This window comes from Mesoplodon bidens, assembly GCF_964165515.1.
Source record: "Mesoplodon bidens genome assembly, chromosome: 2".
Taxonomy (NCBI): domain Eukaryota; kingdom Metazoa; phylum Chordata; class Mammalia; order Artiodactyla; family Ziphiidae; genus Mesoplodon; species Mesoplodon bidens.
The window spans coordinates 118749303-118773424 of record NC_138177.1 but is presented as its reverse complement, the minus strand read 5'-3'; the positions used below and the strand labels follow the sequence as shown (position 1 = coordinate 118773424).

Genomic DNA, 24122 nt, shown 5'->3' with positions numbered 1-24122 from the left:
CAGTTTGGGCAGCTGGTTGCATTTTCCTACATCCGTTCCCAAGCTTCCATGTATCCCTCCTTCCTTATTTTCCATAAGTGCAAGTTAAATCAAATTTTTTAACAAAGTGATATTGCTAGAAAATGCTACTTCATATCTACTGAAAGTCTCCTCAAGTCAGTGAATGTCAAATTTTATAAAATATTTACTGGAACAGATCAACAGTGAAGCACATTTTATACCATGTTTTGTCTAGTTTTAAACTGGCATTAGGCCTAATTCAAGGAGTGCTACTGTATGAAATATAGCACTATATTTCACCTAATCTAAGATGTCATTATTTTTAGACACCTCAGTAAAATATAACCAATAAAAATATACTGGTAAGAAAAAAACACTATTAAACTATGACCCAGCACTGACTGTAAGGTACCTACCAATTCTATAAACATTAAAATGGGGGGAGTGAGATTTGGAGTTGATGAAATACAGTATATTGCTGCCTGCTGTTAATCTTTTTTTAACTAATTTTTATTGGAGTATAGTTGCTTTACACTGTTGTGATGGTTTCTGCTGTACAGCAAAGTAAATCAGTTATACGTATACATATATCTCCTCTTTTTTAGATTTCCTTCCCACTTAGGTCACCACAGAGCGTTGAGTATAGTTCCCTGTGCTATACAGTGGGTTCTCATTAGTTATGTATTTTATACATATTAGTGTATATATGTCAATCCCAGTCTCCCAATTCATCCCACTCCCGCTCCCTTCCCTCCTTGGTATCCGTAAGTTTGTTCTCAACATCTTACTGTTATCTCTCTCCCTCCCATGATGGGATGGCTCGGGAGAACTGTGCTGACTCCAGAGTTGCTCTGTGGAAAAGCTCGGATCCTGACTGCTCTCCCTCTGCTCCAGGGCATCATTCTGGAGCTCCTGAAGGAGGCCATGGTGGCCAACCTCAGAAACACCAAAGGTTTCCTGATTGATGGCTATCCTCAGGAAGTGAAGCAAGGGGAAGAGTTCGGACGTAGGGTGAGTGTTGTTATGGGGATCATACCAGAAGAAAAGTAGGGGACATCATCGAGGCTGGGGGATAAATTCGAAGTCTATGCCTTTCTCAGTTACATTAAATAAAACTTTCTATTACAAATGGCAGAAACTCAGCATGCAGGCCAAAAAAAGGGTGGAGGGTGGGAACGCTGGTGGTGGATTTATGGGTTCAAGTAACTAAAACTTCCAAGAGCAGTTCACACTTGGTTGGATCCATGTATTCAAATTTGTTCATCAGTGATCTGAAGTTCTCCATCTCTTGGATAGTTTTTCTTTGCGTTGGCCTCACTTTCTTCCTGTTACAGGCTTATATTCTACCAACTAAGTGATCTCACAGAAAAGTGTTTCTATTCTCCAGCAAAAAACCCAGGATTTTGTTTCATTATCCTGGATTATCAGGTCCTGGGCTCATCACTGAACCAATCACTGTGGATATCCAGGAATATCCTGGTCCAGCCTGGAGGACCAGGGCAAGGATGGGAAGAAAGGAGGGAGAATGGGCACCACAGCTGAACCATGAAAAGAAAGGGAAGGGAATTACCCAAAGAAAAATAGGATGCCCTTAGAAGAAGGCAAGGAGAAAGGTTGCTGGACAGGCAGAATCAGATATATGTACCCCTATGACCATCCCAGGATCAGATATATGTCCCACCCTCTTCACTAGGAGGCCACTCACAGGGGAACAGCAGGAAGTAAAAAATATTGTTCCTATCATTTATTGAGCCTACTCTGGGCTAAGTCCTGGTCTACACATTTTACACACATTATCTCTAATTTTACAAAGTCCAAGCAAGAGGGAAACAATTGTCCCCATTTATTAAACAAAGATTCCAGAGCCTACAAGAATTAATATTTATATAGAGATCTCTTTAGACTAGTTTTAAAAACATTTTTATATATGTTATTTCATTTGATATATTTTTAATAACCTTTTAGATAGAGAGAGGAGGTATTTTCTTCATGGTAAAGGTGATGAGTTAAGCCCAGAGAGGTTACATGGCTTCCCCACAGCCCCACAGCTAGTAAGTGCCAACTCACTGGTAAGTGACAACTACTGGTAGGACTAAGATTTGGGGGGCCCATCTCCATCCATCTCTAACACTGCAACGTTGATTAGGGGTAATGGTACTTGTGTGTCCCCTGGGAGTTAGTCTGACCTCCTTCTGAGTCTCTGTTTTAATTAATTTCCTTAGATGGTATCTAAATACTTAAAGGACAATTGCTCACCTTCCCTTGCATTTCCTATTTACAACCAGAGCCAGAGAAGAAATTCCCTGGCCCAGTTGCCAAGGGTGGGCCTTAACCCCCAGGTCTGACTTTCTGAATCTCAACTCAGGAGGCTTTATCAACAAGATGGGGGTGGGCAGGGAGAAATGGATTTATGTGGCAGCACCTGGGACTGTGGCATTTCCTGATGAGCACTCGTACCAGAAATCTAAACAGCCTTCTCCCACCAAACAAACCACTTTAAGAGATCAGACTTCTATATAATCAACCACTTTTTTACAAAATGGAATTGGGAGGATTGTTCTAGTTTTTTAAAAAATCATGGTCATATTTTATCATGTTCTGTGTATTTACAGAACATAAAATTTACCACCTTAACCGATTTTGAGTGTACACTTCAGTCATGTTAATTGTATTCGTATTTTTGTGCAACCAATCTCCAGAACTCTTTTCAACTTGCAAAACTGAAACTCTACACTTATTAAACTCCCCATTTCCCTGACCCCTGCCCCCTGACAACCACTGTTCCACTTTCTGTCTTTATGAATTGACTACTCTACATACCTCACATAAGTGCAATCAGACAGATATGTCCTTTTGTCACTGGCTTATTTCATTTAGCATAAGGTCCTCAAGGTTCATTCATGTTGTAGCATGTGTTAAAATTTCCTTCCTTGTTAAAGATGAATAATATTTTGTTTATCCATTCATTCATTGATGGCTACTTGGGTTACTTCAACTTTTTGCCTATTGTAAATAATGCTGCTATGAATGTACGTGTACAGATTGTTCTTCAAGACCCTGCTTTCAACTCTTTTGGGTATATACACAGAAGTGAAATTGCTAGATCATATGGTAATTCTATTTTTAATTTTTTGAGGAACAAATACATATGCATACATACTGCCAGCCATAGTAGCCGCACCATTTTACATTCCCACCAGCAGTGCATAATGGTTTCAGTTTCTCTACATCCTCGCCAACACATATTGTCTGTTTTTTTGATAGTAACCATCCTAATGGGTGTGAAGTGGTATCTCATTGTGATTTGGGTTTGCATTTCCCTAATGATTAATGATGTTGAGCATCTTTTCATGTGCTTTTTGGCCATTTGTATGTCTTCTTTGGAGAAACGTCTGTTCAAGTCTTTTGCCCATTTTTAAACCAGGTTGTTTGGTTTTGCTGTTGAATTGTAGGAGTCTGGGGTATGTTCTGGATTTTAACCCCCTATCAGATATATGATTTGCTAATAATTTCTCCCATTACATAGGTTGCCTTTTTACTCTGTTGATTGTGTCCTTTGATGCACAGAAGTTTTTAATTTTTATATAATCCAATTTATCTATTTTTGCTTTTGTTTCCTGTGCTTTTGGTATCATGTCCAAGAAATTATTATCAAATCCAGTGTCATGAAGCTTTTCCCCTGTTTTCTCTTAAGAATTTTGCAGTTTTCACTCTTACATTTAGGTCTTTAATCCATTTTGACTTAATTTTTGTATGTAGTGTAATGTAAGGGTCCAACTCTATTCTTTGCATGGAGATCACCAGTTGTCCCAACACCACTGATTGAAAAGACTGTTTTTTCCCCATTGAGTGGTCTTGGACCCTTGTCAAAAATCATTTGACCGTGTATCTGAGAGTTCATTTTTGGGTTCTATATTATATTCCATTGGTCTAAGTTACTGACTTTATGCCAGTACCACACTGTTTTGATTACTGTAGCTTTGTAATAGTTTTTAAATCAGGAAGTAAGAGCTCTCCAACTTTGTTCTTTTTCAAGGTTGCTTTGGCTATTCAGGGTCCCTTGAGATTCCACATGAACTTTAGGGCGGATATTTCTATTTCTGCAACAACAACAAAAAAATGTCATTGGAACTTTGATAGGGATTGCATTAAATCTGTAGATCACTTCTGTAGTATTGACATCTTAACAATATTAAGTATTCCACGGATTCTCGTACATTTTTGTTTATTCTGATCTTCTAGCCAGTGTCCATGATGTAAATAAGTCTCCTGGGGATACTCTTGAACTGAGGAACAAGGGCATCTTTCCTGCACCACCTCTGAATTAGGGCCTCTGCAAGGCCAAGGGTGAGGGGAGATCCAGAGAAGAGGAAGGGGTGGTCGGGGGCCCTTGAGGGGCTCCCTGCTTATTGGAAATTGGCAGTTGTGTAAACATGCCATTAAAACACAAGAGGGCAAAACCTTAAAAAAAAAGAAAAAACACATATACACAAGGGAGATGAGCGCTAACTGCTGCCAGCGAGCAGTGTTGGTTGAGGTTCAGGCTTCAAGGTGGCAGCACCCCACCAGATTATCTCACACTTGAACTTGCCCATGAACTTAAGGTCTGAGAGTCCTGGCAAGGTCTCTGGAACAGTCAGAAAAGGTCACAAACTTGCTTGGAAGTGCTGGGGAAAATATTCTTTTCAATGTCCTTTTTTTAAATTGCTCTCGGTGGTAGTAGAATAGTCTTTGAAACCCCCAAGTGGCCAAGTGTAATAAATAAGGTGTAGGGAAAAGATAAGCATCTTTTTTGTCAACTACTGTGTGCAAACAACAACAAAATTATGATCTTTATTCTCCTTTGGGAACTTTTTAAACTGGGTCTGAAGGCAAATATCTGAACTTAGGCCTATGGGGTCCAAACTGTTTGGAGCAGTGACAGCACTGTTGCACTCATGTAGAGCCTCCCAAGGTAACATCTTTAAAGCGCATCACTTATGCTGTCTGGAGTCAAAAAAGCTGGATGTTCACCTTGGTCATAGATTAGTGTGATCCTGGTCATGTCACTCAACTTCAGATTCCTCCTCTGTAAAATAGAGAGAATAATGTAGCTGCCAAATCCTATTTAGAGGGTTTTGTGAGGATCAAATGATGTAACACACATAAATGTGTTTCCTAAGCTATAAAAGGTTATAAAATATTATCTACTTTAGGGTCACCCATTTTTCAATCACATTTCATTCAAGCCCATAAATTCCCGCTCTGTCATGCCTTTCTCCTTTGCTTATAACCCAGGATGGGTGAGTTCAGGACTTTAGATGGCCAACCAGTCTTTCCCTGGCCTTTGGGTAAATATGAATTCAAATCATCCATACGATCTTCCTAAAGTAAAGCAAAACTTCCTTCCCCACTGTGGGTCCCATTCAGACAGGTTTTAGAAAGTGTCAGATAAGAGGCTTAGCTAGAACTTAGGAGCGAGAAGAGTCATTAACGTGATGACTGGATAGTTTCAACCAATGCTAAAATTCATGATGCACTTCCAAAAATATACAAGTGCCCCTTTCATTTATGAACCGGCGACCTTCAAGTGAGATGTCTACGAAGACAGTCTTTTGCATTCTGCTGGAAGGAGTTTGCAAAGATCAAGCATGATCTTGATTTGTCCCTGGGTACAGCAATTTAGAAGATTCTAATATCAATTTGGCTTGTATGCAGGAGAACACATCCAGCCCTCCAAAACAAGCACTGCTTTAAACCTGACCAGAACAACAAAGATGCTACAAACACGGAATGAGCCGCTGTTGATTCATTTATGCCCTGAAGGGACCCAATCATTTGTACAGCCCCGTCCAAATTACAGGCAAGCATTTCATTTGAAATTTGACAAAGACAAATAGAGATGTATGATTTTCCCCAGAGATTCAGAGTAATAAGCCTGGCTGAGAGCACAGTGAGTGTTTTTTGTGTATCTGTCAGGCCTGCGACTCTATTTGAAGCCCATTCAGGCCTACGGATGGTTTTCCAGCCCATAGACGCCTCACCAGCCCTTCTGTATCACAGAGACTGATGTGTCTGATGCTTGGGACCATCTGTGGCTGAAAAAAATCCAGTTCAGTTAGTTAAGCTGATGTTTTTGCATACTATAGCTGATTGCTCTGAAAGGCAGGTCCTTTGAGGATCTGCTTGGCTACCATACAGAACACCATTAAGACCAAGTACAAACTCATGTCCATAGCTTAGGGGTAAGTCTGTATGTGCTTTCTCTATTACCACCCTATCTTCTCTTCCCAAGCCTACTTTTCCCCCCATCGAATTAATGATCTGTGCCTTCAGTATCCAACATAGTGTGCTAAGGAAGGGAAGGTTGTCACTGTGTGTGTGTGTGTGTGTGAGAGAGAGAGAGAGAGAGAGAGAGAGAGAGAGAGAGAGAAGGAATATGAAGGAGGAGCTGGGGTTTCTAACCACCATCCCCAGCTCCCACCCCATTTGCGAACCCCTAGTTATAGTCACTTCGTGGCACAGGCCTGTATTTAGAGCCTGGGTTTATAAGTCCAAGACAAGTCATTTGACTCTACATAGTTCAATTTCCTCTTCTATAAAATATAGGTGGAAAATAGCTACCTCCAACCATTAAAAAATAAAAAAAGAAGAAAGAAAGAAAAGAAATCTTGTCATTTGCAACACCATAGATGGATTTAGAGGGTATTTTGCTAAGTGAATGAGTCAGACAGAGAAAGACAAATATCTCATGATCTACTTATATGTGGAATCTAAAAAACCAACCAAACAAACAAAAACAAAAACAGACTCATAGATACAGAGAACAAACAGGTGGTTGCCAGAAGGGAGGGGTTGAGGAGTGGGCAAAATAAGTGGAGAGGATTGAGATGTACAAACCTCCAGTTGTATAATAAATAAGTCACGGGTATAACATACAGCATAGGGAATATGGTCAGTAATATCGTAATAACTTTATATGAGGACAGATGGTAACTAGACTCGTCATGGTGATCATTTCATAATGTATGTGAGTGTTAAAGCATTGTGTAGTACACCTGAAAGGAACATAATATTGTATGTCAACTATATTTCAGTTAAAAAAAGGAAAAATTGCTACCTCAGTGCTTGTTTGGAGGATTGGCTGAAATCCTTGAAATGTGCCTTATATATGTATAAGCCTGCATATGATGTTCAATACATTGTTACAGTTTTTTTTTCAAAATTATGTATATTTTTTCTGATTATAGAAGTAGGAATTATATAGATATGAAACAGTACAGGAAAATGTAAAGCAAAGACTAACTAACCACCCAGAGAACACTCTGATGTCTGGTCTTCCAGTCTTGGTTCTACCTATCTTCATGCAGTTAAAATCATACAGGATACATAACTATCTGAATAATAGCTGTTATTTTTTGAGCACTTAAAATGTGCCCGGCACTGAACTAGATGCTTTACCCATGTCATTGTATTAATCTTTACAGTCCTATTCAGGATTGTATTAATTGTATTAATCTTTACAATCCTATTCAGTAAGTATTATTATTCCCACCTTATAGATTATTCTTATCTCAAGGAGGCTGTGTGCTTAGCCTGACTCCCTGGTGTGAAATGGAAACGCTTTCCTGTGTTAACCCAGCATTTCAGCAGCCAAGCTAAACACATGTTAACAGAAGTGAAATGCACGGGTTTGCTCTTGCCTTTTCCTCCCAGAAGCCTCTTAGCTGAAATTCAGCCCTTAGCCTGACTATGCAGATGAGTTTCCTGGATGTGTGGATAATGACAGTGTATCCCTCTGCCTGATTGCTCTGAACTGTCTCATAACACTGTTCATCTATAGAATCAGTGATTCTGTTTATAAGTGCATTCTAATCTTTGGAATGAACTCTTAGCAAAAAACAAACCAAAAAAAAGGTTATGAGTCTGGCCAAAAACTTTCTAGTTGGTGTGTCCTAGTGGCTTGGAATTGTGGCAAGCCTTGGGACCACCTTGGGATTCTCCACTTGAGATTTTCCACTCTCTTTTTCCAACTTGCGGTTCATAGCAGAACTTTTTTTTTTTTTTTTTTTTTTTTGCGGTACGCAGGCCTCTCACTGTTGTGGCCTCTCCCGTTGCGGAGCACAGGCTCCGGACGCGCAGGCTCAGCGGCCATGGCTCACGGGCCCAGCCACTCTGCGGCATGTGGGATCTTCCCGGACCGGGGCACGAACCTGTGTCCCCTGCATCGGCAGGCGGACTCTCAACCACTGCGCCACCAGGGAAGCCCCAGTGCAGAACTTTTGAGCTATGTAATGGCAGCACCAGGGCAGATGTTAAGGCGGCGATGGGGTGGTATTATTATCAGGGTTGTGTGTTCAGCAATGCTGGAATGACCCCATCACCCCTCCTCTACTGAGGTTCCCCAAGGGGATAAAGCTCAGGAGTGAGAACAAATGGGAAATAGGCCTGTGGCTCTGTTGTTAGCCGGGCCTTACCTCCCAGTGCAGTGAGGCTGGTAGATGCGCTGGAGCGTACGACTTAGGCTAAAAGCACGGGTGGGGCCTCTGACTCTTTCTAAATTCAAATCTGACCAACAGAAGTGCAAAGGGATGAAAATGAATCTTGCCAGGCCCACATTAAATAACAGTAGCTCACATTTATGCAGTGCTTGAAATGGGCCATGTATTAACTCATTTAATCCTCGGCAGCCGTCCTATGAGGCAGAGACTCTTGTCATCCTCATTTAAAATGAGGCAACTGAGGCACCCAGAGAGAACAAGAAAGCTGGTACTCTGAACCTTCGAAAGTTCCTGAATGGCAGGACCCTGCACGCTGGTAATATGGCCTAACCCGTGTCCTGACTTAATCAGAAGAAAACTAAAGTGGGGTGCAGAGGAGAGCAGGGAAAACGCCTCCTCCTGCTCTACCTGCTGGAATTCTCGAGGCAAAGCCATCATCACAAGTCAGCTGACACCCTCATCCTGGTGGGCTGCTCTCATCTGGAGTGAGTGCGGATCCCAACTAGATCCCCAAAGGCAGCGAAAGCAAGTTTCCGCAAAAGAAAACTAAATGGCCTCTGACACCGTCCACTTCTTTTCCTACTACCCCACCCTCCTCTCCTGGCTCCACTTGGCCCACCAGGCATCTGGCCAGAGTCCCATTCTGAAGGCTCTGGCACCTTCCACTAAGGTGAAGTCACCAGGCTTTGGAGTTACATGCAGCTGGCTCAGGACTGTCCCTAACTAGTCCTCAGTGATTGGGGGCAAGTTAACCTCTGTGGGCCTCCATTTCCTCCCCACAGGGGTTAGGGCGATGGCACAGTGCGCCCGCTGCTGAAATGTTCTTACATATCTCAATGCCCTCCCAAGGGCACTTGTGCTCTAATAAGGGTCCCCTGAATACCCAAAGGCCATGAAGAGCCCAGCACTGCAGTGGCAGAATTCCAGGGAGCCAGCAGGGGAGTGCTGGGGACATGGAGTTGTCACCAAGTCTCTGTGACTCATCCAGACAAGGACAGAGTTCTCTGTTCTCCCCTCCACGGGATGTTAGAGCAGGGGTCCCCAGCCCCCAGGACGCAGACTGGTACGGGTCCTCAACCTCTTAGAAACCGGGCCACAGCAGGAGGTGAGTGGTGGGTGAGCGAGTGAAGCTTCATCTGCCGCTCCCCATTGCCCCCCATGGCTCCCCATCACCCCCCGTGGCTCCCCATCGCTGGTATTACCACCTGAACCACCCACCCCCTCTGCCCCATGTGTCTGTGGAAAAAATTGTCTTCCACGAAAGCATCCCTGGTGCCAAAAAAGTTGGGGACCGCTGTGTTAGAGGCTAACCATAGTCCAGGGAAAAAAGGCAGAGCTACTACAAGGGACTTTCTAAAGAAATATATCAAAGCGTTTTGAAAAATGATTGAATGGTATTTCACTCAAACATTTCAAAAACTTTTAGGTGTTAAAAGCATCAGTGGAAGAAATGAGCTCTGAAGCCATGAAAGGACATGGAAGAAACTTGAATGCATATTGCTAAGTGAAAGAAGCCAGCCTGAAAAGGCTACACACTGGATGAGTTCAACACTATGATATTCTGGGAAAGGCAATTCTATAGAAACAGTAAAAAAAAAAAAAGATCAGTAGTTGCCAGGGTTAGAGAGGAGAGAGAGGGAGGAATGGATAGGAAGAGCACAGGAGATTTTCAGAGGGGTGAAAGTATTACATATTATGCTATAATGGTGGACCATGACATGATCCAACTGTCAACCCATAGAATGTACAACACAAAGGATGAACTTTAATGTCAACTATGGACTTCAGTTAATGCTTCAGTATTGTTTCATTAATTGTAACAAATGTACCACCCTAAAGACATCATAGGGGAAACCAGGGGAGGGGAATTATATGGTAATTTTCTGTACTATCTGCTCAATTTTCCCGTAAACCTAAAACTTAAAATCTATTAATTAAAAAAAAAAAAAGAATCAGTGGTACAGGCCACTTCCAAATGGAATGGCTGCTTGACAGTTTTTTATGTAGGAAGGGAGTGCTGACTCCAGGAGAAATAGGTTAGGTCAAACCCCAATCTTGGCACGAGAGCAGCTTCTCAAGGTATTATTTTGTGAAGAATCACCTGGGGATCTTCTTAAAATCCAGAGTCAGCAGGTCGAGGATGGTGCCTGAGCACCTGCATTTCTAACAAGCTCCCAAATGAAGCCTGTGCTCCTGGTTCACAGCCCACACTTTGAGAATCAAGGTGGAAGCTCCCTCTCTGTCCTGCACTTATTTCAGTTCATTTATTGCCATCTCCTGCTCAGACACACATTATCTCTGTTTGTACCTGAATGAGTCCCTGAAGTGTCGTCCGTGTCCTCACAACTGGCCTGAAAACCGCCGCAGTAAGAAAAATCACCTAGTCTCCAAACACAACCCCGGCCGGAAACTGCTCCAGGAGCCAAACTCTGTAACTAAGCCCTAGGCTGCCTCCCAAGCTCGCCCTCTGCTGGTGGATAAGGGTCATTGTCTTCTAAACTTTCACCCAGCTTTCTTACTGCTCAAATGCTCTTTTTTTTTCTTCCAATGAATAAAGACAGAGAGTTAGATGACATGTTCCAGAGGTTTATTTCACTCTTCTAGATTTTGGAGAATTTTTCCACTCTGTTTCTTAAAGTACATCCTTCAGAGGGGGTAGATAAATCATTGAACAGCACTTACTGACAACTTAACGGCTCTGCGTGTTGTCTTAAAGTCCTCCCCTACCCTGACTTTGTTCCCATCCCTCCCAGGCGCTTTCCATAGTGGGGCGGTAAACTTTCGTTTACATTGCAAGATCAGAAGAGAGCAACAATTTCTTCTGATCCAGGGTTGAGATTGGTAGTGGAGGCAAGGTTGGTATCCTCCAGAGACAGACAGCAGAAGCAAAAGAACACTTTAAGGGAAGGATGGGGAGATAGGGAGAGACACACTACCGATCATACACTATCACTCATTCATGAAAACATTTCTTTGCTACCTACTATATACAAGACTTGGGATCAGGAGCTGAGCATTCCTAACGCCTACACACAAAGAGATCATAGCCTAGTACGGGACATAACATAGTGACTGATACTTACCAAGTGTTTCCATATGCCAAGCAATCTACTTACATTACCTTATTTAATTGTATTTAACCCTCACAGCAATTCTGTGATCATCCTCATTGAACAAATGAGAAAGATGGGGGTGCAGAGAAGTTGAGTGACACCTTTAGTTAATGATGAAATCAGGTAACTTAAAGAAACAATTTGTTATTTTCTCTCATAGGGTTTTGGGTGTTGATGGGCTCAGCTGGCTGGTTCTCACTTGAGGTCCTTTATTCAGCTGCAGTCAGATAGTTGATAAGGCTGAGTAGACATGTCTGGAGCAGGGGCTGGGATGTCTACAACAGCCAAGGTCTGGTCAGGCATCTCTGTCCACATGGCCTCTCTGTATGGCTAGCTTGGGCTCTTCCCAGCCTAGCAGTCAGAGTCATTGGACATCTTAGATGGCAGTTGACCAGGCAGGAACTGCAAAACTTCTTATGATCTTGCTCCTAAAAGCATGTGGCTTTACAATAGCCAGGACATGGAAGCAACCTAAGTATCCATAGACAGATGAATGGATAAAGAAGATGTGGCACATATATACAATGGAATATTACTCAGCCATAAAAAGAAACGAAATTGAGTTATTTGTAGTGAGGTGGTTGGACCTAGAGACTGTCATACAGAGTGAAGTAAGTCAGAAAGAGAAAAACAAATACCATATGCTAACACATATATTTGGAATCTAAAAAAAAAAAAACAAATGGTCGTGAAGAACCTAGGGGCAAGACGGGAATAAAGATGCAGACCTACTAGAGAATGGACTCGAGGACACGGGGAGGGGGAAGTGTAAGCTGGGACAAAGTGAGAGAGTGGCATGGACTTATATATACTACCAAATATAAAATAGATAGCTAGTGGGAAGCAGCCACATAGCACAGGGAGATCAGCATGGTGCTTTGTGACCACCTAGGGGGTGGGATAGGGAGGGTGGGAGGGAGACACAAGAGGGAGGGGATATGGGGATATATGTATATGTATAGCTGATTCACTCGTTATACAGCAGCAACTAACACACCATTGTAAAGCAATTATACTCCAATAAAGGTGTTAAAAATAAATAAATAAATAAATAAAAGTTAAAAAATAAAAGCATGTGGCATCATTTCCACCATGTTCTGTTGGTCAGTTACAGTTCAGCTCAGATTCAAGGAGGTAGAGGAATGGGCTCTATGTCTCAATGGGGGGAAGAGCTTAAAGTACATGGAGGTAATGAATCAATGAAGACCATCTTGGAGACAAGTCACCACACCAGGATTTGACCCTCAGCAGCCTGACTCGAACCTTTGTGTGCTCAACCATTATGCTCTACTGAGCACCATGTAGTACAGCCACAGCCACATTGTGCTCCTGGTGGCTCATGTAAGATACAGTGGTGGACAAAGAAGGAGGTGATTAGCTTGTCTCAGTAGGTCAGGCAGGGCTCCCAGCAGGAAACACCACACACACACACACACACACACACATCTCCCCTCCCCTTAGTGTGGAGGACAGATTGTGACTGCATTGGGTAGCATTCTATACAATCCCTGCATTACAGGAGGTGACCTAAAAGCTGAGGCCAAGAGACAGCTCTGAGGCAGCCTGTGGAGAGCCGCTGACGTGGAAATAAGGAGCCGTGATATCCTGTCCCAACTCTGCCACAATGTAGGTCTGGGACCCTGAGAGGAAGCAGAAGTAAAGAACTAGGGATCCCAGGTCTTTCCAGAACCTCGCTGAGTGGAATTTCTGAGCATGTTGTGCCCCCTCCCCATCCCCAGATTGGAGACCCTCGCTTGGTGATCTGTATGGACTGCTCGGCAGACACCATGACCAACCGCCTTCTCCAGAGGAGTGGGGGCAGCCCGCGCGCGGACGACAGAACCGCTATCACCAAGCGCCTTGAGACCTACTACCGGGCCTCCATCCCCATGGTCGCCTACTATGAGACGAAAACACAGCTACATAAGGTGAGTCACCTCACAGCCCCCCAAAATGAACCAGCCACCCACTTTTTTTTCAAAAAAGAGAAGAAATAGGAAATTTCGGTTAAGGGATCTTGGAATTAGAACTGCATATAGCTGCACAATTTGGGCCAAAATATGAGTCCCTTACTCTCTTCACTTTTTTTTTTTTTTTTGTGGTACGCAGGCCTCTCACTGTTGTGGCCTCTCCCGTTGTGGAGCACAGGCTCCGGACGTGCAGGCTCAGCGGCCATGGCTCACGGGCCTAGCCGCTCCGCGGCATGTGGGATCTTCCCAGACCGGGGCACGAACCTGTGTCCCCTGCATTGTCAGGCGGACTCTCAACCACTGCACCACCAGGGAAGCCCTCTCTTCACTTTTGTATGTCATATGGACCATGAAAAGCTGACCATACAATGTTTATATATGCCATTATGGTTGCTGGAAACCGGTCCTATTTCCAAGAAAGAGGGAGAGAAGGAAGGAGGAAGGGAGGGGGGAGGGAGGGAGGGGGAGGGAGGGGGAGAGGGGGGAGGGGAGAGGGAGGGAGGGAGGAGGGAGGAAGGGAGGGAGGATGGGGGGAGGAAGGGAGGGAGGAAGGGAGGAAGGGAGGGAGGCATGGGTGAGGCATAAGTTCTGCCTCCCAGACCTCAGCTGCATAGGAGGATCCAGAAGGTCTCGTCTAGATCTAAAATTCAACAACTTTGCATTTCTAGATTTTTGCCTAGTTCATAATTGGCCCTTGGCTGCCTCAGTTTCTTTTTCTTTTTTTTTTTTTTTGCGGTATGTGGGCCTCTCACTATTGTGGCCTCTCCCGTTGCGGAGCACAGGCTCCGGACACGCAGGCTCAATGGCCATGGCTCATGGGCCAAGCCACTCCGTGGCATGTGGGATCCTCCCAGACCGGGGCATGAACCCGTGTCCCCTGCATCGGCAGGCAGACTCTCAACCACTGTGCCACCAGGGAAGCCCCTGCCTCAGTTTCTTGCAATGACTAGTGTTATTGGGCAAAGCAGCATATGGGGCCAGGAGAGCAGATGAGGTGAAACAGTGAGGAAATGGGTGGTGTCAACTCAATCATCACGAGAGCTAATCCATGCTGAGTCCCTGTTAAGTTCACGAATTTGGGAAAACTACCCAATCCCCATTCATTCACTCATTTAATAACTATGTGTCAAGCACCTCCTATGGACCATCCACTGCCCTGGTGGTTTGGATGCAGGTGATAAGATGCGGTTCTTGCCTGCTAGAGCCTTGGGTTTAGTAGGGGAGAGAGACACATCTGGGATCACCATATGGGGTCAAAGAGAGCACAGAGTGAGTTCCAAGGGCCCTTTAACCTGGTCTGAGGGGAGACGGAAGGCACTGAGGAAGGTCACCAGAGGAGAACTAAGCTGAGCCCGAGGTGCGGGTGCCGTACGGGGAGCAGAGCTCCTCACACAGAAGGAGCTTGGCTGTGACCTATAGTGGCCAGGAAACGAGGGACAAGGGGTGGAGGTGGAGAGGCAAGCAAGGACCAGATCAAGATGAACCTATCATAGGAGCCCATAATTATCCTGAGGATGATGACGGGAACTACCAAAGGGGACAGACATAGTCAGGGTTTCCATTTAGAAAGCTCCCTCCATCAGCCTTTTGGAGAATGGGTCCCAAGCAGGTCAGGCCAAGAGACCACTGGGAGGCTGGGGCGTATCCAGGAACCAAAACCCTGAGGACCCAACGCAGAGGAGAGAGAGTGAACGGCTACTATCTGCTTTTCCCAGGAAGTTACAAGGAGACATCAGTCAATCAATAACAAACTTGTCTCGGAGACAGCTACATGATCCATTCCTTGGGGGAAACCACTGATAATGAATTCTTATCTTCTGAGCCTGTAAATGGTCCATTTTCCAGACTCCTACGAACTTAGCCCTGTGTCGAATCTGAAAGGTGCTCCATGATTTAACTCAGAGATGTCATGTATGTGACATGAGAGCTATCATCCCCGCCTTCTGCACCCACAGCAGACACTGCTACGGCATCGTGGTGCTTTCCTCAAGACCCAGTCGTGGCCTCGTGAGGTTGATAGCACAGCGGGCCAGGCATCTCCTTCCGATTGCTAGGACTTGATGAGCAAGACGAATCCTATTTGCTGTACATCATGTAACCTCCAGTGGCTACATAAAAACAAAGACCTAGATCATTAGAAACAAGCAAACAAAAAGTGCACTATGTAAGAGCAGGGTTGTAAGAATTCAGGTGGCAGAGGCCTTTCCAGGATTGGTGATTTCCACCCTTCGTGCCGCCTAGAACACACATGGAAATGACCTTCCACTTTCAAGATTTGCAGAGGTGAGAAAAGTCCCTAAGAAATTCAGAGTCAGAAAAGCTCTTTTACTTCTCTCCTGTATTATTCCAACCTAAATTCTACACACTCACAAGTGATTGGCACGTGCATGCGGGGCTAAGCGAGTTCTCAGATAGAGCTGATTTCTGGAATCCTCCTTAGAAATTTAATATCTAAGTTAACGGGAAAGGGAGTTTCCAGTCCCACACGGCTCATCTCTGCAGGTCCCCGCCCCGGATTTTGGAGATGCTGGCTGTTGGGTCTGTGGTGAGGTAACATGTATGATCCACTTGGCAAATATTTAAAACCACTCCAGCCCTGACTCCAGAACAGCGTGGGCTCCAGCCCTCAGGACTCCCAGAGGGCCTCTCTGAAGAAGCTGCTTTGTCCCTGCCTCTGCCCCGGGACTGTCCTCACCCATGCAGCTGCAGAGATGAACAGCCTTCCTCCCCCACCTGGAGTAGAGACAGCACAGGGTGGCCTAGTGCTAGCCCAGGGGACCAGGGAGGTGACAATGTTTTGCAGGTGCCCCATGGGGCTGGCCAGCAGCTCGGGCCACAGAGGGGGACTGGAGGAGAAGCGAGAGAGCAACCTGGCTTGGTTTCCATTGGAGGTGAAAGTCTCTGTCCCTTTGCATTCTCTGGCCTTCTGGGCTCTTTCCTGGTCTCCGAGCATCAGCTTAATTGCCTCCTGATTTGAAGTGACAGCCTGTGTCTTGTTCCCGCAATGCTCTTTGGATTCTTAGTTCCCATTCCCTGTCTCGTTGGTTATTGAGCCCAAGGCGGGGCTGCTCACTCTCCAGGTGGGCTCCTGGATCATTTAAGGAGTTTTCTTAAACTAGATGGGGGTGGTGAATGCACTTCAAGATGCAAGTGAGATGAATCAGTAGCTCAGTGAGATTTCTTTAGGAATTAGAGCTGCCCAGTGGTCCAGCCCAGAAACAGAGGACCCTCCAAAAGCACTTCCCTCAGACCTCAGTGTTGCCCAGTTATGTTTACGGTCGATCCATCCCCTGACACCTTTACTGCCTAATGATAATCAGCCCTTTTGGCCACCAACTAGCTGGAAAAGTGCAATGAAATTTCAAACAAAAGTAATAAAAAAGCAAAGCAGAACTTTTTTTTTTTCTTGGTCTATCAGTTTTTTTGTTTTGTTTTGTTTTGTTTTTGCAACTTTATTGGAGTATAATTGCTTCACAATGGTGTATTAGTTTCTGCTTTATAACAGTGAATCAGTTATACATATACATCTGTTCCCATATCCCTTCCGTCTTGTGTCTCCCTCCCTCCCACCCTCCCTTTCCCACCCCTCCAGTCGGTCACAAAGCACTGAGCTGATCTCCCTGTGCTATGTGGCTGCTTCCCATTAGCTATCTACCTTATGTTTGGTAGTGTATATATGTCCATGCCACTCTCTTGCTTTGTCACAAATTACCCTTCCCCCTCCCCATATCCTCAAGTCCATTCTCTAGTAGGTCTGTGTCTTTATTCCCAAAGCAGAGCTTATATAGCCACTGCCTTATTCTTTGTCTTTGTTATGCCATCATCATACAATAAAGTTAGAGCTTCTTGTAACATAAACCAAGGGATAGAAGCATATGTGATCCAAATGGATCCCCTGACCTTCCGTTTTCCTCTCTCACAACACCAGCTTTGCGCTGCATCTAAGAAAGAATTAGAACTTTCTTCCATGTCACTCCATTCCTCCTTGCACTCAGGGCAGACATCATTAGTCAGCTGTGGTACTACCTTCCCACCCAGTCTGGACGCTGCCTCAGAAACTTTCTCAACACAGCAATACAGGTAGTCACACACAACTCACTAGAGTTGACCTGTAAGAGAAAGCTTTTTTCACCTTGAGGGAGAGAATTTATTATTGAAGAAATAATTGAAATGTAGCATTTTGAAGTGAACAGCACAGTAATTGTCCAGAGGTTGCCTGGTAGAGAGAATACTGGCCTGGGTATAAGAAAACCCAAGCCACAGTGGTGTGAATGAGCTTCGGGAACTTGGTGAGTCATTTCACAGCTAAACCTCTCAGCAGAATAAAATGGATGGACAGGATGGGATCTCCTGGAATACCCTAGGTCTCTCACTCCATGCTTCTCAGGGAAAAAAAACAAAAAACAAAAAACATATATTTGTAATCATAAAAGTAACACATACTTGTTTTAGAAAATATAGAAAACTAGGTAGTCCCATCACTCAGAGGCAAACATTCTGGATTATTTCCTTCAAATATTTTGGCTATGAATTTTTAAAGCATGATGGTGACCACAGGTATATTTATGAGGTTGTAGGTAAGAGGCACCAACCCTAGCTGGCCTGACCTGAAACACAGAGCTTACTTGTAAGGTTATGTGAACTGAGGCTGAAACGCAGCAGGTCCAGGAAGCCCATGGGACCAGGCTTCCTTAGGCTCTTCGCACCTGTCTTTCCCTCCTTCTCTCTCTCATCTTGATTTTTCTCTTTCTCTGGCCCAGAAGCTAGAATATGGCAAACGTGCAGCTTCCATGTTCATGTTACCACAACAGCTCCAAATTCCAGAGAGAAATATTCTGATTGGCCTTGTTTTGCTCCAGTCCCTGGGCCTATCAGCTATGGCCAGGCAGGCGGGGTCACGTGGGGCTTTTTTCACTTGTTGTGGCTGTTTTATTGAGTGCATAGCACGTGTGGAGACACAGCAATAAACAAGACAAAGTCCCTCACTGAAAAGAGAAGAGCAGTAGACAAGAAAATAAAATAATTGCTAATAGGATTAGATCTATGAATAAGACAAAACAGAGTGACTTGTTAAGGGTGGGGACTTTAGACAGGTGTTTGGAAAGTCTCTAAGGAGGTAGCATTTGAATGAAGACCTGACTAATAAAAACATGGTTGCATGGTTGCCTGGGACTCTTCCCTAAAAACTGAGGGGAGAACAAGGAATTTCCAGAAAAGAAGATCTTGTGAACTGGGAGAAATTCCAGAAATAGCTTCCTCAAGTGGCATGTACAGAAGTGTATAAATTGATATTTAAAACCTCTCCTTTTGCTAAGGATAAAAGTAACAACTACTTTTAAAAAAGAAACTAGAAAATTTAAGAGCATAGAGATAAAAATTATCCAGAATTCTTCGACGAAAATATAATCATTAATGAACATTTTGGTATATTTTCTTACATTTGTGCTTCTTCATTTTTTAAAAATAAATTTATTTATTTTATTTATTTATTTTTGGCTGCTTTGTTTCTTCGTTGCTGTGCAAGCTGTGCGTGGCTTTCCTTAGTTGCGGTGAGCAGGGGCTACTCTTCGTTGCAGTGCGCGGGCTGCTCATGGCAGTGGCTTCTCTTGTTGCAGAGCATGGGCTCTAGGTGTGTGGGCTTCGGTAGTTGTGGCACACAGACTCATAGTTGTGGTTCGTGGGCTCTAGAGCATAGGCTCAGTAGTTGTGGTGCACAGGCTTAGTTGCTCCGCGGCATGTGGGATCTTCCTGAACCAGGGCTCGAACCCGTGTCCCCTGCATTGGCAGGTGGATTCTTAACCACTGCGCCACCAGGGAGGCCCTCTTGATTTTTTAATGTACTTTTTGCTCATGGCATCATAAGCCCAGAAATACCCCCAGGCCATAGAGGAAGTGGTCCTGGTAACAGATGATATCCATCCCTGGGTTATTTATTAGTCTTAATCAATTTAACACATAAAAAGAGAGGCCAATGACTCATTAAACATGCATTCAACAGATGCAGAAAATCCAGTTCCTTGGCAACTTGGCTATTGTAAAGGAGAAAATAAATTATTCGTTCAACAGTTCTTCTGCTGCAGTGTCCCAACTTCATAAATAGCTTAGCCATTTTTAGTAAGTCCCAAAATACAGCTGTACCCATTTATTGTTCTGGGTAGTCATCCAACCTGGCAGGAGACTTCCTGTGAACTGAGGGATAAAGAATGAGAAATGTAGTTGCTGCAACTTCCATGAAAGGAGTGGAAGCAGAAGGCAGCATCGAATCAAATTTTACCCCTTGGATGCAAAATCCACTTGATAGCCCTTAGCCAAGTGCATTCCTAAGATAGGAGTCTAGCACAAGGCAAGGAAAAACTCAGATTACTTTTATACCTTGAATTCTCTGTACTCAAATTCTTCTTTCAATTGGCTAAAATAACTCTTGACCTAATTTTTAGTTCAATCTCTCTACGAATACCTGAGAATGTCACTATGGTGGTTTGTTACACAAATAACCGTTTCACTGTATATAAAATTTAGGTCACAATATTTCTCTATGGCAAGTCAGTAAACATTGCCCCATTGTTTTGAAGCATTTAGTGTGCTGGAAGAAAGGCAAAAACAAATTTGGAAGTAAACTTTTTCCAACTAGTATCTTTAAAGAAAAAATTTTAATGTTTTTCCGTGTAATTTAAAACTGGAGTCCAGATATAGATCTGCTTTTCAGTGATTTTCAATGGCATGACAGTTTTTTTTTAACTCAAGAACGTTTGCTGTATTTTTTATGTACCACTGTTCCTTGTTTTTCTCAAGAACACATAACTCTCTTCCTTCTACCCCAGTGCCATCCAATGGAAATTAAATGTGAGCCATATGTGTAATTTTAAATTTTCTAGTAGCCACAATATAACATTAGTTTCAGGTGTACAACATAGTGATTTGAAATTCAAATACATTACAAAATGATCACCATAATGAATCTAGTAACCATCTGTTCCCTTACCAAGTTACTACAGTATTGTTGACCACATTCCTTAGGCTGTATATCACATCTCCATGACTTATCTATTTTATAACTGGAAGTGTGTACCTCTTAAACTCCTTCACCAATTTGGGCCAACCTCCCGAACCTCCCTTCCCCTCCCTTCTGACAACCTCCCATTTTCTCTCTGTGTCTATGAGTCTGTTTTATTTATTTTATTTTATTTTTTTTAAAGAAGATGTTGGGGGTAGGAGTTTATTAATTAATTTATTTATTTTTGCTGTGTTGGGTCTTCGTTTCTGTGCGAGGGCTTTCTCTAGGTGTGGCAAGCGGGGGCCACTCTTCATCGCGGTGCGCGGGCCTCTCACTCGCGGCCTTTCCTGTTGTGGAGCACAGGCTCCAGACACGCAGGCTCAGTAGTTGTGGCTCACGGGCTTAGTTGCTCCGCGGCATGTGGGATCCTCCCAGACCAGGACTCGAACCCGCATCCCCTGCATTAGCAGGCAGACTCCCAAGAACTGCACCACCAGGGAAGCCCCTATGAGTCTGTTTTTATTTTGTTTTGTTTGTTTGTTTTGTTTCTTAGATTCCACATATAAATGAGATTATGCAGTATTTGTCTTTCTCTGTCTTGACTTATTTCACTTAGCATAATATCCTCTAGATCCATCTATGTTGTCACAGATGGCAAGAGTTCATTCTTTTTATGGCTGAGTAGTATTCCATTGTTTATGCACCACATCTTCTTTATCCATTCATCTACTGGTGGACATTAAGGTTGCTTCCATATCTTGGCTATCGTGAATAATGATGCATATATGTTTTCAAATTAGTGTTTTTGTTTTCTTAGGGTAAATACTCAGAAGTGGAATTGTTGGATCACGAGGTAGTTCTGTTTTTAATTTTTTGAGGAACATCCATATTGTTTTCCACAGTGTGTGCAGTGATTTACATTCCCACCAACAGTGCACAAGGGTTCCCTTTTCTCCACACCCTCGTCAGCACTTGTTATTTGTGGTCTTTTTGATGATGGCCATTCTGACAGGTGTGAGGTGATATCTCACTGTGATTTTGATTTACATTTCCCTGATGATCAGTGACATTGAGCATCTTTTCATGTGTCTGTTGGCCAACTGTATGTCTTTTTTGGAAAAATGTCTATTCAGAGCCTAAGTAGAGGGTTTTTTTAACCCATTAATTTTCACTTCCCTTTCTCTCCTTGTTGTCCTGAGACGAGTTCTTCAACATGTAGAAAAACTTTGGGATTCCCTGGATGCCTGGCCTCTTCGATCAATGCCCCACCTCAGCTGAGTTTACTTCTCAGTTCTGAGTCTGAAGCTTTCCTTAATTCAATCTGGACCTGCCCTGGTTGAGTGCTACTAGCAACCTGGATTTGGAGAAAACTCTCCCTCCTGCCTGCTGGCCCAGGAGGAAGGAAGGTACATGAAGGAGAGAGTGATCTAGAGGAGTCCTGAGGTTCTATCCTCCCGCTTGACAAATGAGGCATAAATCTTCCATCTGTCTCTGAGAGACTTAAGAAATCCATTCCTTATGAGTCTGTTTGAAATACTCTTCTCTCCACCCCACTCCATTCCTGATTGTCAGGGCTTCACTAGATTCCTGCAAAGAGCTTTTGGTTTGATACAGTATTCTTTGCACCCCTGTGGTCCTGTTGAACTGAGCTGTGCTCACTGCAGCCTTGTCTCCTCCCAGGACAGCAGGCAGAAGAGAACACCAGACTTTTGTTCTCTTCTGTACACATTCCTGATTGTCTTCCTCTGTGGTTGCTCTCATCATACGGCGGGTTTAGGTTTTGCTTTTATCCAGCTCAGGGCAGTCCTTTCACTGGGGTCCACCCTAACTCAGAAACTCTGCGGTAGTCACTGCCACGGATTCTACCAGCAGAGAACTGGTGCTGTTCCATCTAAGGTCCTTGATATAGTCCGAAGACATTTATGGGGCATCTCCAACATCCAAATGCTGGGTGGTTAGTGCTGGGTATTCAGAGAGGAAAAGAGACAGATGAAACTCTGCACCCACAGCAAGGTTGTAAATGTATCAATAGTAATAGGATTTACAGAATGCTCCAGGTCTTTGGGAGCAAAAAAGCTTGGGTCTGGAAAGGTAGGTAACAGCTTCAGAAAGAAGCAGACATTTGAGCTGGGTCCTAAAGGATGAGCAGAAGTTCGAGCCAGATGGAAGGGAGCAGACCAAGGCTCTGACATGAGAAGGAGACCAGTAGTGCTAGCACAGGACGTAGTGTGCACAGATGGATTAAAGTGAGGGGAAGACTTGACTAAAAAGCAAAGTAGAGGCTTCATTCCTCCTTCATACAATAAATATTCTAGATCAGCATTGTCCAACAGGGATATAATCTGGGCCAAATAGGTAATTTACAATTTCCTAGCAGTCGCATTAACCAAAAAAATGTAAAAAGAAACAAGTGAGATTAATTTTTAACCTAATATAGCCTAAATGTTATCATTTTAACATGTAATCAATATAAAAAATCATTAATGTGATGGTTTTATATTCTTTTTTCAATCTATGTCTTCAAAATCTGGTATTTAAGCATATCTCAATTCAGACTCTAAATTTTCATCAGAAATACTACAATGGTATTTGTATGTCATAAAATTTCCAGTTGAAAAGGTAGATTTCACATACCCAACTTGTTCAAATATATTTTTTAATGTTCCAATAATTGAGTCAAATATTAGTTTTAAAAGTTAGATTCACTTTAATTATAGAATATCAAAAACTTAATTCCTCATTTATACTAGCCACATTTCAAGTGTTCAGTAGCCACCTGTGGCTAGTGTTTACTGTATCCTGGATAGTTCTAGCCTCTTCTAGAAAGTTTGAACTAAGTACTGCAAGTAATGAAGGGAACCACTAATTTCAAGCAGGGACATGGCTGATCAGATCTGTTTTAGAAAAGTCACTTTAAGAAAGGACAGTTTTTTGGTTTTTTTGTTTTTTCATGTCTGTGAGAAGATCTGTTAGTCAAATTTAAACTACAGACAGAATTGAGAGGAAGAGAAAGAAGGAAAGGGAGCAGCAGGTAACATTTTAAATGGACAAACTGCTGGTACTTTGGGAAGTCCTGTGTATAGAACCATCATTAATGTGCAGATTATGAATCATCCTTGTATTTTTGCTAAAGCTTGTCCTTAAAGCTCTCTAAAGTAAAGGTGTACGTAGTCCTCCTTCTTTCTAAGGCCTTGAGAGTGAGGAGGAATGTGTGGCCTGACCAGATCTCTGAAATGGACGACTCCCCAGGGGCAGCCTTTTCCATGACCCCGACTTTGGAAAAGCACATCTAATGATTGTCCAGAGACGTGCACAAGTGCTGCATGTGAAGGGCTTGGCCATGGCTGGGCACCACGCTCTGCTCTGGCTGTGAGGGATCCCTGTGATGTAAGGCTCTGTCTGGTTGAACAGAGGACAGGGTTAGAAGAGGAAAAAGGTGGCCAACACCCACACAATCATCATAAAACACTCAATAGCAGCTTGGTTTTTTTCCCAGGAGCCCCATGGCGCCAATGAAACTCAAGCAATGTTTTGACAGTGTGGGAAAATTCAGGAAAAACACCCC

General features: G+C 43.5%; 1 protein-coding gene across 6 annotated transcripts in view; it reads left to right on the top strand.

Annotated features, from left to right (window-relative positions):
• AK5 (adenylate kinase 5) overlaps window positions 1-24122 on the top strand; it is a gene marked incomplete at its 5' end in the record, with an annotated part of 255112 nt that overhangs the window by 223054 nt on the left and 7936 nt on the right. For 3 of the 6 annotated variants that reach the window (XM_081225214.1, XM_081225210.1, XM_081225209.1), the window contains 2 exons: window positions 895-1011; window positions 13333-13521. In XM_081225214.1, the coding sequence (XP_081081340.1) occupies window positions 895-1011; window positions 13333-13521 (306 nt within the window). Of the gene's footprint in view, window positions 1-894; window positions 1012-13332; window positions 13526-24122 lie in introns of all 6 variants that reach the window. The other 3 variants (XM_081225211.1, XM_081225212.1, XM_081225213.1) reach the window with 3 other exon arrangements.